At 34.9% G+C, this 15,256-nt stretch overlaps 1 protein-coding gene across 2 annotated transcripts in view; it reads left to right on the forward strand.

The window, feature by feature from the left end:
- The window catches only part of LOC145268839 (MAPK regulated corepressor interacting protein 2-like), a 74,243-nt gene that overhangs the window by 14,495 nt on the left and 44,492 nt on the right, over positions 1 to 15,256 (forward strand). For both annotated transcript variants that reach the window (XM_080124506.1, XM_080124507.1), the window contains exon 2: positions 4,342 to 4,459. In XM_080124506.1, coding sequence (XP_079980632.1) covers positions 4,342 to 4,459 — 118 coding nt within the window. The remainder of the gene's footprint in view (positions 1 to 4,341; positions 4,460 to 15,256) is intronic.

Genomic DNA, 15,256 nt, shown 5'->3' on the forward strand with positions numbered 1-15,256 from the left:
ACCAACCGCAATCACCACCACCCTCCACAATACAATGTGACCAATTCCCCTGACTAATACATTAATAAAAGTTCAAAGACTCTATTAGTAAATTCCACGGTCAAATACAGTGGCAAAGTCACTGAAGAAGACGATAGTCTTTTACTAGTAGCTCAAGCAATACTCAAATATTCTTTAAAGAGTGAAAATCTGGTCAGTACATTAGTTTGGCTTTGTCCTGGTGTCTGTTTTTCAAACTGTTTCAATAGGATGGTAGCAAAGATTTTTTGCAGTAATATCATCTCAGCTCCACTCTGTGGTCCCCCCCCCCCTGGCCTAACTTTCACAAAAAACACTCGTCTAGTTGAAGCCGCTATTGGTAATTTCCCCACTCTTTATCTGTGCCTAAACCTAAACGTAGATTCAATGAACAAAGTTTTTTTTCTTAGAACTGCATGCCTGTGGAACTCTGTTCCGTTATCCTGCTTTCCAACTGACTACAATATGGTCGTCTTCAAGTCTAATGTGAACATTTCTCGATGAACCATCAACTTAAGTAATCCAATTTACAAAATTTACAGTATTAACGATTATTACATTTTCCTAATGACTACCATACACTCATTAACCCTTATCCTCGAGTGGCCTCCAGGCTTTGATAAGTGGCGGCAACTCCTTTATAAAATATATATATATATATATATATATATATATATATATATATATATATATATATATATATATAAGGCTGGTACCATATTAATTATTGCAACAATGTTTATCTATATATATAAAAACGAAAATATATGTATGTATGTTCGCTTCTTGTGTATGCCTGTAAAAAGCTTTTTTTCCAAGAAGCACTCGGTCGGCTCACAACTTTTTAAAACTTTTTATATCACATATAAATCATAATATCTACGAGTTAACAACGGAGGTCGCCTGTCTATTTTATTTGCTTGACTTTGAAAAGGTAAATATTCAACATTTTTCGCTCACCGCATGTGGATTAGGCTTTTTCGTATAATAAAAGCGAAACTAATTCTGGCGGTATTTTTTTCCGGTCGCAATCGCAGGAAATGTCCGAAAGCAATCAGCTTTGATCAATGTGGAAATTTTCCTTATATCAGAAAATTGCTATTCAATTTGGACAATCCCCTTGTTATATTGTTGTTAATAGATTGATTTTGCGCTATGAAACAGATACTGTCAAGAATTGTATCAATCAACTGAATTAAAGGAATAAATTATAAGATGGTCAACATCATAAATTTTGGAATATAACTTTTTGTCATTTATTCTCTATATAGCTCTGTAATCACATTGAGCTTCTTAAATAAGGATTGATATATATATTATAAGAAACTATATTTCTACAGAAATATATAAACATATATATATATATATATATATATAACTACTTCATTTATTATATGAAAATATATTTCTACGGAAATATATATATAATATATATATAAACACACACATATTAAGCTGAAGTTTTTATATATATATATATATATATATATATATATATATATACGTACATTACATACATACATTCAAAAAGTAAAAAAAATTGTTGCCCAGTGTTGTCAATGCACTTTCGTTCAAATTCTATGAGAGATGTTCCTGGATTGGATGTTGCTTTGTGTGCATTGACTAGGTGGAAATGCCATTGACCCAATTTAAAGAGTGCTGACCTCTTCCGACAAAATCTCTTCCTGAACTCCCTTGAAACCTAAAATTAGTTTTATTTGTTGATTGTCCAGGGGGAACCCAGTGTATGTCGATCAAAAAAAAAAAAAGGGGATCATCATAAGTGGATTCGCTCTGTCTGGCTTTGTTGGGTCTGGGAAAGCAAAATGTGACACAAGGTCGGTTTTATGTGAGGTGAAGGGGGAGGGAGGGGAAGGGGATGGTACATATAGGGTTGCCCCTACATGTACCAATAACCAATTGCCACAAGGGCAATGGTCACAAAGTGCAACATCTGCCGGAACAGATACTACACTTTGCTCCTAGCAAAAGTACCAGGTGATTTGTTCATAGTAGTATATCCAATTTTCAGCACATCAAGAACTGCAAGATCTGAATTGTTCATATCAACCATCTTGCTGATCTGAAATGGAACACGTACATCAAATCTGTTGCTAGGGACGCTGGGAAAATAGTGGGATCCTTCTACCGCTCCAGAAGATATCTCACTACTGATGTAATTCTCTATCTGTATAAAAGCCAAGTACGTCCAAGGATGGAGTACTGCTGCCACATCTGGGTCAGGAGCTGCTAAAAACAGCCTATCCTGCCTTGACAGAGTACAAAATAGACTTCGTGGTTTAGTGGGGGATGCCCTTTTCTCTTCCCTGCAACCTCTCTCCCACAAAAGAAACGTTGCGAGCCTGTCTCTGTTTTATCGCTATTTCCATGGCAGGTACTCGTCTGAACTCCAATCCCTCGTCCCCCCTCGCTAATCTTTCACTAGAAACACCCGTCTGGCTGAAACTACTGTCAACAATTTTCCCCACTCCTTATCTGTGCCTAAATCCAAACGTAGATTTCATGAGCAAAGCTTCTTTCTTAGAACTGCACGCCAGTGGAACTCTCTGCCGCTTGCCTGTTTCCCACCTGACTACAACTTGGACGTCTTCAAGTCCAACATAAACAAACTCCTGACAAACCGCCCCCTTAAGTAAGACACTCTATCAAAACCCCCAATACTAATGATTACTACAATATTATCTCATTGATTACTGTACACGCAATAACCCTTATCCCTGAGTGGCCTTTGGGCCTTGATAAGTGGTGACCTCCATGAACAAAAAAAAAAAATATGTCTTTCTTTTTTATCTTCTCTGAGCACTCTTGGGACAAACTTCTGCGCAAATCTTCCGCATCTTCAGTTCTTTGCAAATAACTGTGTGTACAGTTCCCACACTGACATCAAACTGTGCACTTAGTCTCTATAGAAACCCGATTGTCCTTATCCATGAAATTCTTTATTCGGCCAATCAACTCTGATGTTCTGACTTTCTTACTCCTCCCACACCTCTCATCATTCCTCACAGACTCACTGCCTTCTTTGAGTCTCTTATGCCACTCAAAAACTTATACTTGATTACTGCAAGATGGTCCAAAAGCAGTCTGAAGCATTCCATACATTTCTGTACAGTGTGTAGGTTTCTGCTGAATATAGTAGAGCAGGTAATACACATACGGTAAGTTAACTTCAAGTATAAAAGATGCATATAACTAGTGCGTCCCATTGATGGCCATCCCCACAAATAGACAGTACCCTAGTAGTAGTAGTAGACGACTCTTGCAATTTTTAAACTTTTGAGATGAGGATTTATATTTTATTCATATTATTTGGATTCATTAGACTACTGTTCTCATCTTGAGTGTCATTTTCACGTTTCGGTGTATCTTGTTGAACTCTGGAATATTTCTGTTGAATTTAGGAACTCTTTATTTATTTCATGAGGGGAGCATGGTCTTGTTCTGTCAGCCATGGAGAGGTCCTAAGTAATTCACAATTGTATTTTTCAGTCACGTACACTGAGGATTGAGAATATCACTTTTTACAATTGATTTTTCCAAGTACTCTAACCACTGCACCACAGGTCCTTGCGGACAATTCTCGTACAAATTTTAGGAGCCTTAAACCTATTTTATTTCTCGTAAATATCACTATTTGTTACTAACTAGCAGCTGTGCCGCGTCGGCACGCACAACACAAACACAAGATCGGGTACACTCAACATTGTCTTACCATCAACGCTTACCCTGTGAACTCAGAGTATGGGAAATTCCCATATTCACAAAACAAAATCACCGAAAAAACATAAATACCCTAACTAAGGGTAAGGATAATGAGTAAACGTTAGATAAAATGATGGTTAAAATTATTACGAACTTGCCAGGATTTGAACCTGGAATCTTCTGATCTGTAGTAAGACGCGTTATCCATTGCGTCACAAATCCAGAAGAGATGTTGCAAGTTTGTCTCTGCTTTATCGTTATTTTCATGTCAAGTGCTCCACTGAGCTCCGATCTATGGTCCCCCCTCTCGCCAAACTTTCACGTGAAACACTCGTTTGGCTGAAAATGCTATCAATAATTTACCCCACTCTTTATCTGTGCCTAAACCTAAACGTAGATTCCATGAACAAAGCTTCTTTTTTAGAACTGTACGCCTGTGGAACTGTCTTCTGTTTTCCTGCTTTCCGGCTGACTACAATATTAGGACCGATCTGTTTCCCAAATTCCTTACGGTCGGAATGAAGAATTTTATCCATGAACTGCATGTTTTATTCGCGAAGAACAAAAGATGAATGAACTAACATTTTCTTTATCTTTCAGGACCTCATCATAATTCGTTAGATCACATAGAAGGACGAGGAGGCGGTGGCGGAGGAGGAGGAGAGAGTAGCACGCAAGCAAAGAGGACGACCGTCGGTCATCATACCACGGCAATGAGGTAAGCCACAGCCGTGTCGTATTTTCATGCCTTCATCATTTCATCTTTTCAACATCATGAGCTTCCCGCCCTCGTTTGTTGTATATATATCGATTTGTATATCTATAAAAGTGAAAATGTGTGCGTACGTGAGAACACTTCTAAACCTATATACTCAACGAATTCTTGATCTACAGACTTGAAACTTGGTATATAGGGTATTCAGACATGTGAAAAACTTTTTAAGTCTTCATCCTGAAAAACGGCTGCTAAGAGGTCAAAATTGAAAACTCGATATGTGTGTGTGGGGAGGGGGCATCGGATTTTATCTGTTTGTCAACTGTTTCACGACTGCGCATGCGCGAATCGTTTACATGACAGATTACTTATGTTAAGAATAAGGGCTCCTTCAGTCTTTAACAGACTATGGATACCCACAAAGGGGTGCCTGCATGTGAAATTTTTGTGGTAGGAGGTGCGCAGTCTCCAACCACACCTCTCCTGAGTCGACATTGTTAAATACCAGTGCTAAGTGAAGTGTATGTACAAGACGACTGGAAACAAATGCCGAGATAAGCGGAGAGCACATACAGCACCTAGAATTCCCAAATGGTCACCCATCTGGTACTAACCAGGCTCAACGTTGCTTAACTTTGGTGATCTGGCAAGAACTGGTGTGTCAACGCAATTATGCCATGTTATCTTAAGAATGAGTAGGTTTGAAAACCCTTTTTAAAGATCATGGCAAGCTGGCCTAATGGTTATCATACTTGACTTACTGTCTTTAGGTTTTGGTTTCGATCTCAGCTCAAGTATTTTTATTACGAAAAACACCCGTCTAGCTGAAGCCACTGTCAAAAATTTTCCCCACTCTCTATCTGTGCCTAAATCAAAACGTAGATTCCATGAACACAGCTTCTTTCTTAGAACAGCACGCCAGTGGAACTCTGTTCCGTCTGCCTGTTTCCCACCTTACTACAACTTGGATGTCTTCAAATCCAACGTAAACAAATTCCTGATGAACCGCCCCCCCTTAAGTAGACACTTTATGAAATCTCAACACTAACGTACAACGTACTGCACATGCAATAACTCTTATCCCTGAATGGCTTCCGGGCCTTGATAAGTGGTGACCTCCTTGTAAAAAAAAAAAAAGAAAGAAGTGAACTGTTTAGAAGAAACATAATACTCACATGCAGATGTCTGAGTTTCTTTCCGTTTTTTTTTTTTTTACTTCTTGTAAGTTAAAAAAAAAAAAAAGTTACTCAAGCTGATATCAAAACCTAAAGACAATGAGGCAAGTACGATAACCATTAGGCCAGCTTGCCATGATCTTTAAAAATTGTTTTCAAACTTATTCATTCTCAACATAAGTAATCTGTCATGTAGACGATTTGCGCATTCATGAAAAAGTTAACAAAAAGATAAAAATCTGATGCCGCCTAAGTAAAATTTTTCAAATTTGACTCTTTAGCAGCCATTTTTTTTCCAGATAAAACCTGATTAAAAATTTTTCCACATGTCTGAATACCCTATATACAAGGTGCCTTCATTAAGTTTCCAAACTTTTTTCGTATGGGCACTTTTATTGATAATACATATTTGAAACTCTAGTCCCCTTTGAAGTAATCTCCTCCGGCTGCAATGCACTTGTTGTACCATTCCAACAACTTCAATTCGTTGAGTATGTTGGTTGAGAAGCATTCTCACACGCATTCTGACATGTATAGATATAATAGATTCGGTATATATTGTAAAAATTTCCAAGGAATACCAGGGAAAATAAAAATGATCGTTTTTTTATTCATAAATATTTCGGAAATACAACAATAAAATACTTTGGAGAATTACAATTTTGAACTTTATGTATGTATGTATGTATGTATGTATATATATATATATATATATATATATATATATATATATATATATATATATATATATAGTGAGTTATAAAATATATATGGCGATTAAGCTACAATGAATATTCCTGCACCTTATATATAATATATATATATATAAAATATAAAAATAAGAATTACATATGTAAATAAATATGTTCAGAACGATAAAAACAATACATTTTTTTATGTAAACAAATTTATTTTATTTTATTTAAGCAAATAAATTTATATCAGAAAAAAGTGTGTTGTTTTTTATATTCTAAACGTATTTATATATGTAATTCTTATTTTTATTATGGCAATGATCATCTTTAGTTAACTATAACGTGTAATTATATTCATGCAGATATTCTACGTGATTTATACTTGCATAATATTTGCGTAAAAATAGAATACACACAAACCTCTTTCTCTATCTATCCTCTCGGTCTCCATCTCTCTCTCTCTCTCTCTCTCTATATATATATATATATATATATTTATATATATTTATTTATTTATATAAAATATAAAAATAATAAATTACATATGTAAATATGTTCAGAACGATAAAAACAACGCATTTTTTTATGTAAACAATTTTATTTTATTTTATTTAAGCAAATAAATTTATTTATATCAGAAAAAAGTGTTTTTAGTCTTCTAAACGTATTTATATATGTAATTCTTATTTTTAATTAATATGCAATGCTTGTAATTCAGATTGCAATTATCATTAATCTATATCTATAAAAGTGAAATTGTCTGTCTGTGTACATTTCCCTATGTAATAACTCTGTCAATTTTCAGTCTACAGACTCGAAATTTGATATACAGGGTAGTGAGATTTGGGAAGATCTTTGTATTCGGTTTTCGGACAGAAATTTGGCTGTTAAGGGGTCAAAGTTCAACGATTTGACCTTTTGAGAAATCTACCAAACTCCTCTGCCAATTTGGGGTCTGCGCACTTGAAATTTTAGATATAGGTTCCTTGGACATGGATCTAACTTAATAACTTGATTTGAGCCCAAAACAAATTTTAAGGGGTCATAATAGGGGTGAAAGTTAAAAAAAATTGACCTCTGCGGTCTCTACCAAATTACTCAGACAGTTTCTGGTCTAAACATTGGAAAATTTACATAAAGGGTATTCAGAGAATAGGGCAAGCTTTTTAATCGGTTTGTGTCGAAAATTTTTAGTTACCAATATATAAATGTATGTTTGCATGTGTGCCTAAAACTTTCGACAGAGGCTACGGATTTTACCAAGATCAGTATCGTTTTAAAGTTTGACCTTTCATACGACAAATATCGAAAAATTGGTTAAAAACATTAATATCTTCCCCTTTAACTAGGCACTTTCCTACACGGAGGGGGGGGGTCGTTTTTTCGCCGATATTTTTGAAAGTTATCCTCTCCTTTCTATTGTCTAGCCTTAATTAAAACCTACGTCACTTCCGGTTTTGCGTTGTCGTAACGACAAAGACGTCAGTCCCCCCCCCCCCCCCCCGTTCTTTTCATCCTTCGCGGTATGGGTTCGAGCCTACCTTTCTACTACCACTTTTTATTTTTTTTTTTTTTTGCTCACATATCCAAACACCCGGGCAATGCCAGGCTGAAATGCTAGTATATCTATAAAAGTGAAAGTGTCTGTCTGTCTGTCTGTCTGTGTGTGTGTCTGTGTGTGTGTCTGTCTGTCTGTGTACATTTCCCTATGCAATAACTGTCAATTTTCAGTCTACAGACTCGAAATTTGATATACAGGGTGCTGAGATTTGGGAAAATCTTTGTAATCCGTTTTCAGCCAGAAATTTGGCTGTTGTTGGAGAACTCTACCAAACTCCACCGCCAATTTTGGGTCTAAACACTTGAAATTTTAGATATAGGTTCCTTGGACATGGATCTAACTTAATAACTTGATTTGAGCCCAAAACAATAAATGTTAAGGGGTCATAATAGAGGTCAAAGTTAAAAAAAAAAAAATTGACTGCTTTTTTTTTTTTTTTTTAACTTACCATACACCTCCAAACACCCGGGCAACGCCGGGCTGAACTGCTAGTGTATATATATATATATATATATATATATATACTTGCATATTTCTGTACCATCATGAAACCCCAGGTATCATCAAAGTTTGCTGTTTTTTAGGATGCATATATTATTGTTATGGCTTGATTAGATTATTTCGTGATTCTACACTATTGGAACAAAATTTCCGAAATCGCAAAACTGAATTTCACATGAAAACAATGGCATCTACGTATTGTTCGTATTTTTAAGATGATTATATCCAAAAATTACGAAAATCGATGGTAGAAAATTATTTATCAAAGAAAAGATAAAATTGTCTCTGAGATGGGTATATTTGCTGATGACACCACGTTCTATAACAAATACGCGGGAACAACAAATACATGGCAAAGACACTAGTGGATGACCTCCAATCCGTATTGGAATGGGGTCAAAAATAGTTGGTCATATTCAATGCTGCCAAGACTAAGCTTGTTTCCTTCAATAATTACAAAAAACCTTCTCTACCACCAATAGCAATGGCCAAAAACACATTACCTGAAAGTACTTTTTTAAAACTCTTTGGCCTAACATTCACAGGGAACATGAGTTGGAACAGATACATTGAGAGCATTGCCAAGGCTGCTGTGAAGAAGTTGGGCTCTCTCTACCGTGCTAGAAAGCTACTTACACCAGAAATTATCCTGTGCCTCTATAAGGCCACCATTCGCCCATGTATGGAGTATTGTTGTCATATTTGGGCTGGTGCATCTGCCACTAGTCTCTCACTCCTGGACAGGGTTTAAAAAAGAGTCGCCAACCTGATAGGTCCTGAACTGTCATCTAAGCTTCAACCTCTGTCCCATCGACGAAATGTTGTATCCCTCTGCCTGTTCTACAAGTATTTTAATGGTGAATGCTCTGACGAACTACAAGCACTTGTACCCTCTCAACGTAAATACCCCCGACAAATCCGACAAGCAGCAAAATCCCACCCCTACAGAGTAGAGATCCCTAGGTGTAAGAAAGCTTTCTACTCTAATAGTTTCTTATCCAGAACTGCTAGACTTTGGAACTCTCTTCCGGGATACTGCTTTCCCAACTGTACTGACATGCAGAAGTTCAAGTGTAATGTGAACAAACATCTTGCTGCTCATCTCCCTTCATAATATCCCTGCAACTTATGTTCCTGGTAGTAGCCCCCACTTCAAAGTGGCAGTGTGCCTTCGTCATGGTGAAAATTGAATAAAAAAAATTAATAAATAAATAAAAAAAACAGAATTTGATGAAAGCGATTGTAAGACACAGAAGAATTCAAAAAGGAGGTAATTTTCCGTTTTGATTTAAAACAAGCTGGCGGCAATATTTCACATGCTAACACGATTTAAGTCTTTTTTTTTTTTTTTTTTTTTTTTTTCATTCTAAATAATTCAGTAATATTCAGGTAATTTCGACTGCATAATTTGGTTGGTTGGTTGGTTGTTTTTGTTTTACGGCATATCAACCCTTTTCAGGTTATTTAATGCCGAATCCAAAGATTTGGAAGAAAAATTTTTTAATTGTTGTTTTCAAGTCGGTTTCTATTTAACCCATAGTTGGGACCCTAACAGGTACTACCACTCCGGGTCAGAGTGGACCTGGGAGCAATGGTAATTAGAAGGTGGCTCCACACTCCCCAAAGCCCGCAAGCTGGGGCCTCACCACTGGATATAGTTTTAAGGTCATATCCAGGACCTGCATAATTTGGAAGCTACCATTGCAACTTATTAGAATTGACAAAAAAATCAGTTTGAACCGTTGTTTTTATTTTTGTTTTATCTGAAAACTCTATTTATTGTCTACAAAATCTCGTCCCAATTCTGTAGGAGCTCCGATTATTTTGTTTTGTGGCATATCAACCCTTTTCGGGTTATTTAATGCCAAAGCCATTAATTTTGGAAAAGATTTTTTTTTTTTTTTTTGCTGACTTGGCTGAGTAAAAGTAACGCTAACGAAAGTAAACACATGAAATTATATAGGTCAGTAGAACAGTAAATTTTATTGCGTTTGGTAACAGTTATTTATATATATATTTTTTAACCTCTTTTGTCAACTGTACTGCACAATACCTTCAGTTTCATGGAAATGTGAAACCGAAGGTAACAATGTGTTACCAAAGTAAAATATAGTTTCGGTACATGTTCAGTTTAATCAAGACATTAAAAAATGAAAATATCGAAAAAAGTTTAAGTTGTATGTATCCATTATGGAACGAAGTTCTCCGAAAAAAAAAATTCACTTAATTTCATAAAGTAGGTTTTTTTTACAGCAGAAAAACACGTTTTTATGAGAGCGCGTTGAAGGCGGCCATATTGGATTTAAAAAAAAAAAAATTGTTTGAATTTTAGAAATGCCAAAGGGTGATAACTCCAGTTAAAGCGCTGATACCCCTTCCCATCTTTAATACTAGCTTTTCTTCCTAAAAATCGAACATTTTGCTCGGTATCATAACAAATTGTTTTTTCGCTGTAAAAAAAAAACAAAAAAAAAAAACTACTTGATGAAATTAAGTGAAATTTTTTTTTCGGAGAACTTCGTCCCATAACGGATACATACAATTTAAACTTTTTTTTTTTTTTTTTCGATATTTTCAGTTTTTAATGTCTTGACTAAACTGTACACGAACCATAGTTTCTTTTGATTGGAATTAAAAAAAATATTTCATTTTACTTCGGTCGAAGTTCTCAATAATCAAGGGAACGCATTCCTAATGGCTAACATTTGATCTCTATTTTTTCATTTATTGTTTTAAAGTTATTTTTTTTACGACCTGTCCCAGCGTAGTATAAACACCTCCCAACGACCCCATGGTAAAAATGGCTTTCGGAATAACCCCCCCCCACACACACACCTCCCCATGTTAAGAACGGCTTTCGAGGTTGGGCGGTGTTTATTCCGAAAGCCGTTCTTAACATGGCAAGGTTGGGCGGTGTTTATTCCAAAAGCCGTTCTTAACATGGCGAGGTTGGGGTGTTTATAATACGCTGGGCGCCGCTGGGCTGGGGCAGTGGGGCACGTCGTAAAAATTTACCGTTTGTCATTTTTTTCTGTGCAGGGGCCAGGGCAGGTGGGTGGGGAGCTCTGCTTATGGAATTTTCGTTTAGATTTATACATAGATAGAGAATAAGGGAAATTGCTGATTCGGATCCTAGAATGAAGCTCAGTCGAGCACCTGCCATGAAAATAACGATAGAGCGGAGATTAGCTCGCAAGGTTTTGTTTTTGTTTTGTTTTTTTAAACAAAGAAGTATTTATTTATATCGTGTCTGGAGAAAAGTGAAACTGTCAGGTTAAAAAAACACGCATTCAAATTGAAGTTTAAAGTCTAGTCTATACGGTTTGTTTGTGCTTCTAAACTGGGTCGGAGGGACACCTATTCTACAAAAGAGCCTCGCCTCTTCTACACAAGAGCAGCCTCAATTAATAAAATGAACTAATTTAAATTGAGTTTTTGGTGCTTATGTACTTAGGGTGCTCTTGGGGGCTATTTTTAAATATTTTTTTTTTCAGGTTAAATCCAAGTTTCACGATATCTTTTTTGTTTTATTATTAAATTGTTTGGTGGAAGAACACACAGAATAGTTACAAAACAGTCTTCCCTCCCCATCTTAAGAATGGCTTTCCTTTCAAAATGATAACGTTATTATTTCAGCACAGTACCAAAAGTGCATGAGTACCGAATTTTAATTTGTGAATATAATGTCGATAAAAAAAAAAAAGAAAGACAATATCGTCGGCGAGTGTGTTTTTTTTTTTTTTTTTTTTTTTTTTTCATGTTTCCGGATATTGTTATTAAATGAGGGATCAGTTTACAAGTTGTTGTGTAAGGTTAGCTTTACCCCCACTTTCTGACCACACGTTTCTTTCTCGCTGCTTCCCGGGAATTATGCTCCTACGACTCCCCTCGTGGTCCCCTTTATTAATTCCATTGCAAAAATTAAAAAAAAAAGGACATTTTTATATTTATTTATTTTTTTAATTTTTTTTTTTTTTTTTTGTAAAATGGGCGGACTTGAAGAATATTGCCCCCCCCTCTCTCTAATTTTTTTAGTTTCGTCTTTTTTTTTTATTTTATTTTATTATTATTTTTTTAAGCAGGTTATTACCGAATGGACACTAGTCTACCAGATTATTAAAAAAAAAAAGTCACTATTAAAATATTTGTAAGGGTGCTCAGTTTCTAATGCAACGTTCTACTAAATCGATCACCCACTTTAGGACCACTCGATGTTCTTAAGCCAAATTGCGCGGATTTAGCTATTTCTAAAGTAGTTTAGCCTTTTTTTTAATTTCGCTTTTTAAAATATTTAAAAAAAAAAAAAAAGACTAAGCTGCTTTTTAAAAAAGCTAAATTCGAGAAATAATAATCCGCTGAAAAAATTGAAAACAAAGATAAAAAAAGTGAGAGAAGTGGCAAGATTCTTCAGGTCCGCCTTATTTTTTTTAATTTTATTTTTTTATAAAACGATTTTTTTATTTTATTTTTGTTAAATTTTAAGAATAAAAATGACGGTAAATTTTTACGACCTGCCCCAACGTATTATAAACACCTCCCAACCTCTCCATCCACGTAAAGAACGGCTTTCGGAATAAAACCCTCCCAACCTCCCCACGTAAAGAACGGCTTTCGGAATAAACACCCTCCCAACCTCTCCACGTAAAGAACGGCTTTCAGAATAAAACCCTCCCAACCTCCCCACGTAAAGAACGGCTTTCGGAATAAACACCCTCCCAACCTCCTCACGTTAAGAACGGCTTTCGGAATAAACACCGCCCTCCGCCAACCTCGAAAACCGTTCTTAACATGTGGGGGTGTTTATTCCGAAAGCCGTTCTTAACATGGGGAGGTTCGGTGTTTCTGGGGCAGGTCGTAAAAAAATACCCAAATAAATTAAACTTTTATCATTTATTTAAAATTTTTGTATGTTTTATTTTATTTATTTTTTTTATTTTTTATTTTTTTTGAAAAAACATGGAAGAAACTTATTTCCCCGTTGGGTAATGTTAAAAAAAAAAAAAGTAGGGAGAAAGAAAAATGTCGATCATTTCGTTTGATGTTTATATTTCTATCCTCTACCTTCCTTTCTCTCCGACTAGCTTTCGATAAAGCGTTGGCCATAAAGTGGGGGATTAAAATACGACGACGTTTTTACCGAAAATCGATCCCTGATTTTATGACCACTTTGCATTCAAAATGGTTGCTGCTAAAAATGGAAACGGAGAAGAAACCATTTTTTATTTATTTATTTTTAATTACTCCCTTTGGAACCCCCGACCTCACACAAAAAAACGTTGGTGGTGGGGTGGGGCTTTATTTACATTGTTAATCGTCATATAAATTAGGAAAATTAAGTCAAAAACGATTTTTCTTTCACTTCTTTGTGACCTATTTGTGTTTACAAAATTGCTATTTAATATAAGATATATTTAGTGTTGATTTAAAAAAAAGAAGATATTTAAAATAATTTTTTTATTCTACCCCCCGCCCCCCCCTCCTGCATGCATTTTTATTTTCTAAATTCGTTTTTCTTCTCCCAGTCCACAGATTCGTTTTGCTCCTTCTATCCCCCCCCCTTCAGATTAGATATCCCTACCCGGTCTCGTTATGCACTACATTTCCCCGGTTTCGTTAGCCCCATCACCATCACCACTTCCGTCTCGTTTTATTTATTTATCATTATTTTTCTCAGCATCAGCTGTTTTATGTACTTATTTATTTCTGAAAGAAAATATTTCAAACGCGTAATTACTAAACAGAATAGTTCTATCAGACATGAAGTTTTTTTTGTTTTTGTTTTATTTTTAAACTAATTAAAATCTATTAAAATCCAATATTTCTGCACAAATTTTGATTTACTTAGAAAGATCAAACCATGAATTGTATCATATTAAAAGCAGGTTGATATATATATATAATGTATATATATATATATTAATAATTTTTAATAGAAACTTAAATTTTTCAACAAAAAAAAAAGGGGGTCAAGTCGTAGCAGTGTCAGAGATTTCGTGAAAATAGTGAATAATTCCACCCCATCTTTCCAAGCTTATAACTCCTCGAAAAATGTAATTCAAGCCCTAATTTTTTTTTCAATTAAAGGAGCAAGGACCAAGGTTTTATTAAAAAAAAAAAAAAAAAAAAAAAAACAATGTGTTTTTTTTTTTTTTAAAAAGGTTTTAAACTTCGGACTTTACAGGTAAATTTCTAAAAAAAGGATTTTTTTTGTTGTTTTAAATTTGAATATATTATTTATTGACCTTTTCTCTTCAATTTGTGATATATAAAACTATTCAACATAAATTAATTATTTACTTTTTAAGAGAAACTTGAAAATGTGTGACACTTACACAAATGGGGGGGGGGGCGTGAATTTAAAAAAAAAAACGTTTGTCTAAAATATTATATTCGGTTTATTGGAAAGAACATAAAATTTCACATTGACCCTGAAAATATGGTAAAAATAGAATCAATAGAAAAATTTTGATAGATTTTTAAAGTTTAAAAATTGAAAAATATTGAGTTCGGAAAATTCATTACTGTTTTTAAAAAAAAAAAATATTTCTATTACTTTTAAAACAACTGTAATAGTTTATTTTGGAAGTATAATCCATAAAGAAAATAAATAACCCACTTTTAACAGAGAAATTACGAGATTTTTATATTTTATTCGCAGTTTTGTGTTAGGGGTTTCAAAAATTCTGATCAAGTAGATCCATCCAACACGAGACACAGATTTACCCCCACCTCTCTATATATATAACACAATGTAATGAGAGAAATTTGCCTCTCGGCTGAGTCTGGTAGGTGATTCATCATAAGAATTTTTGCCGCTTCTACACTATTGGGGCCGAGATTTTGTAGTCGATAAATGGAGTTTTCTGAT

Source organism: Euprymna scolopes, chromosome 44 (genome assembly GCF_053919585.1).
Source record: "Euprymna scolopes isolate OS-2025 chromosome 44, ASM5391958v1, whole genome shotgun sequence".
NCBI lineage: Eukaryota > Metazoa > Mollusca > Cephalopoda > Sepiida > Sepiolidae > Euprymna > Euprymna scolopes.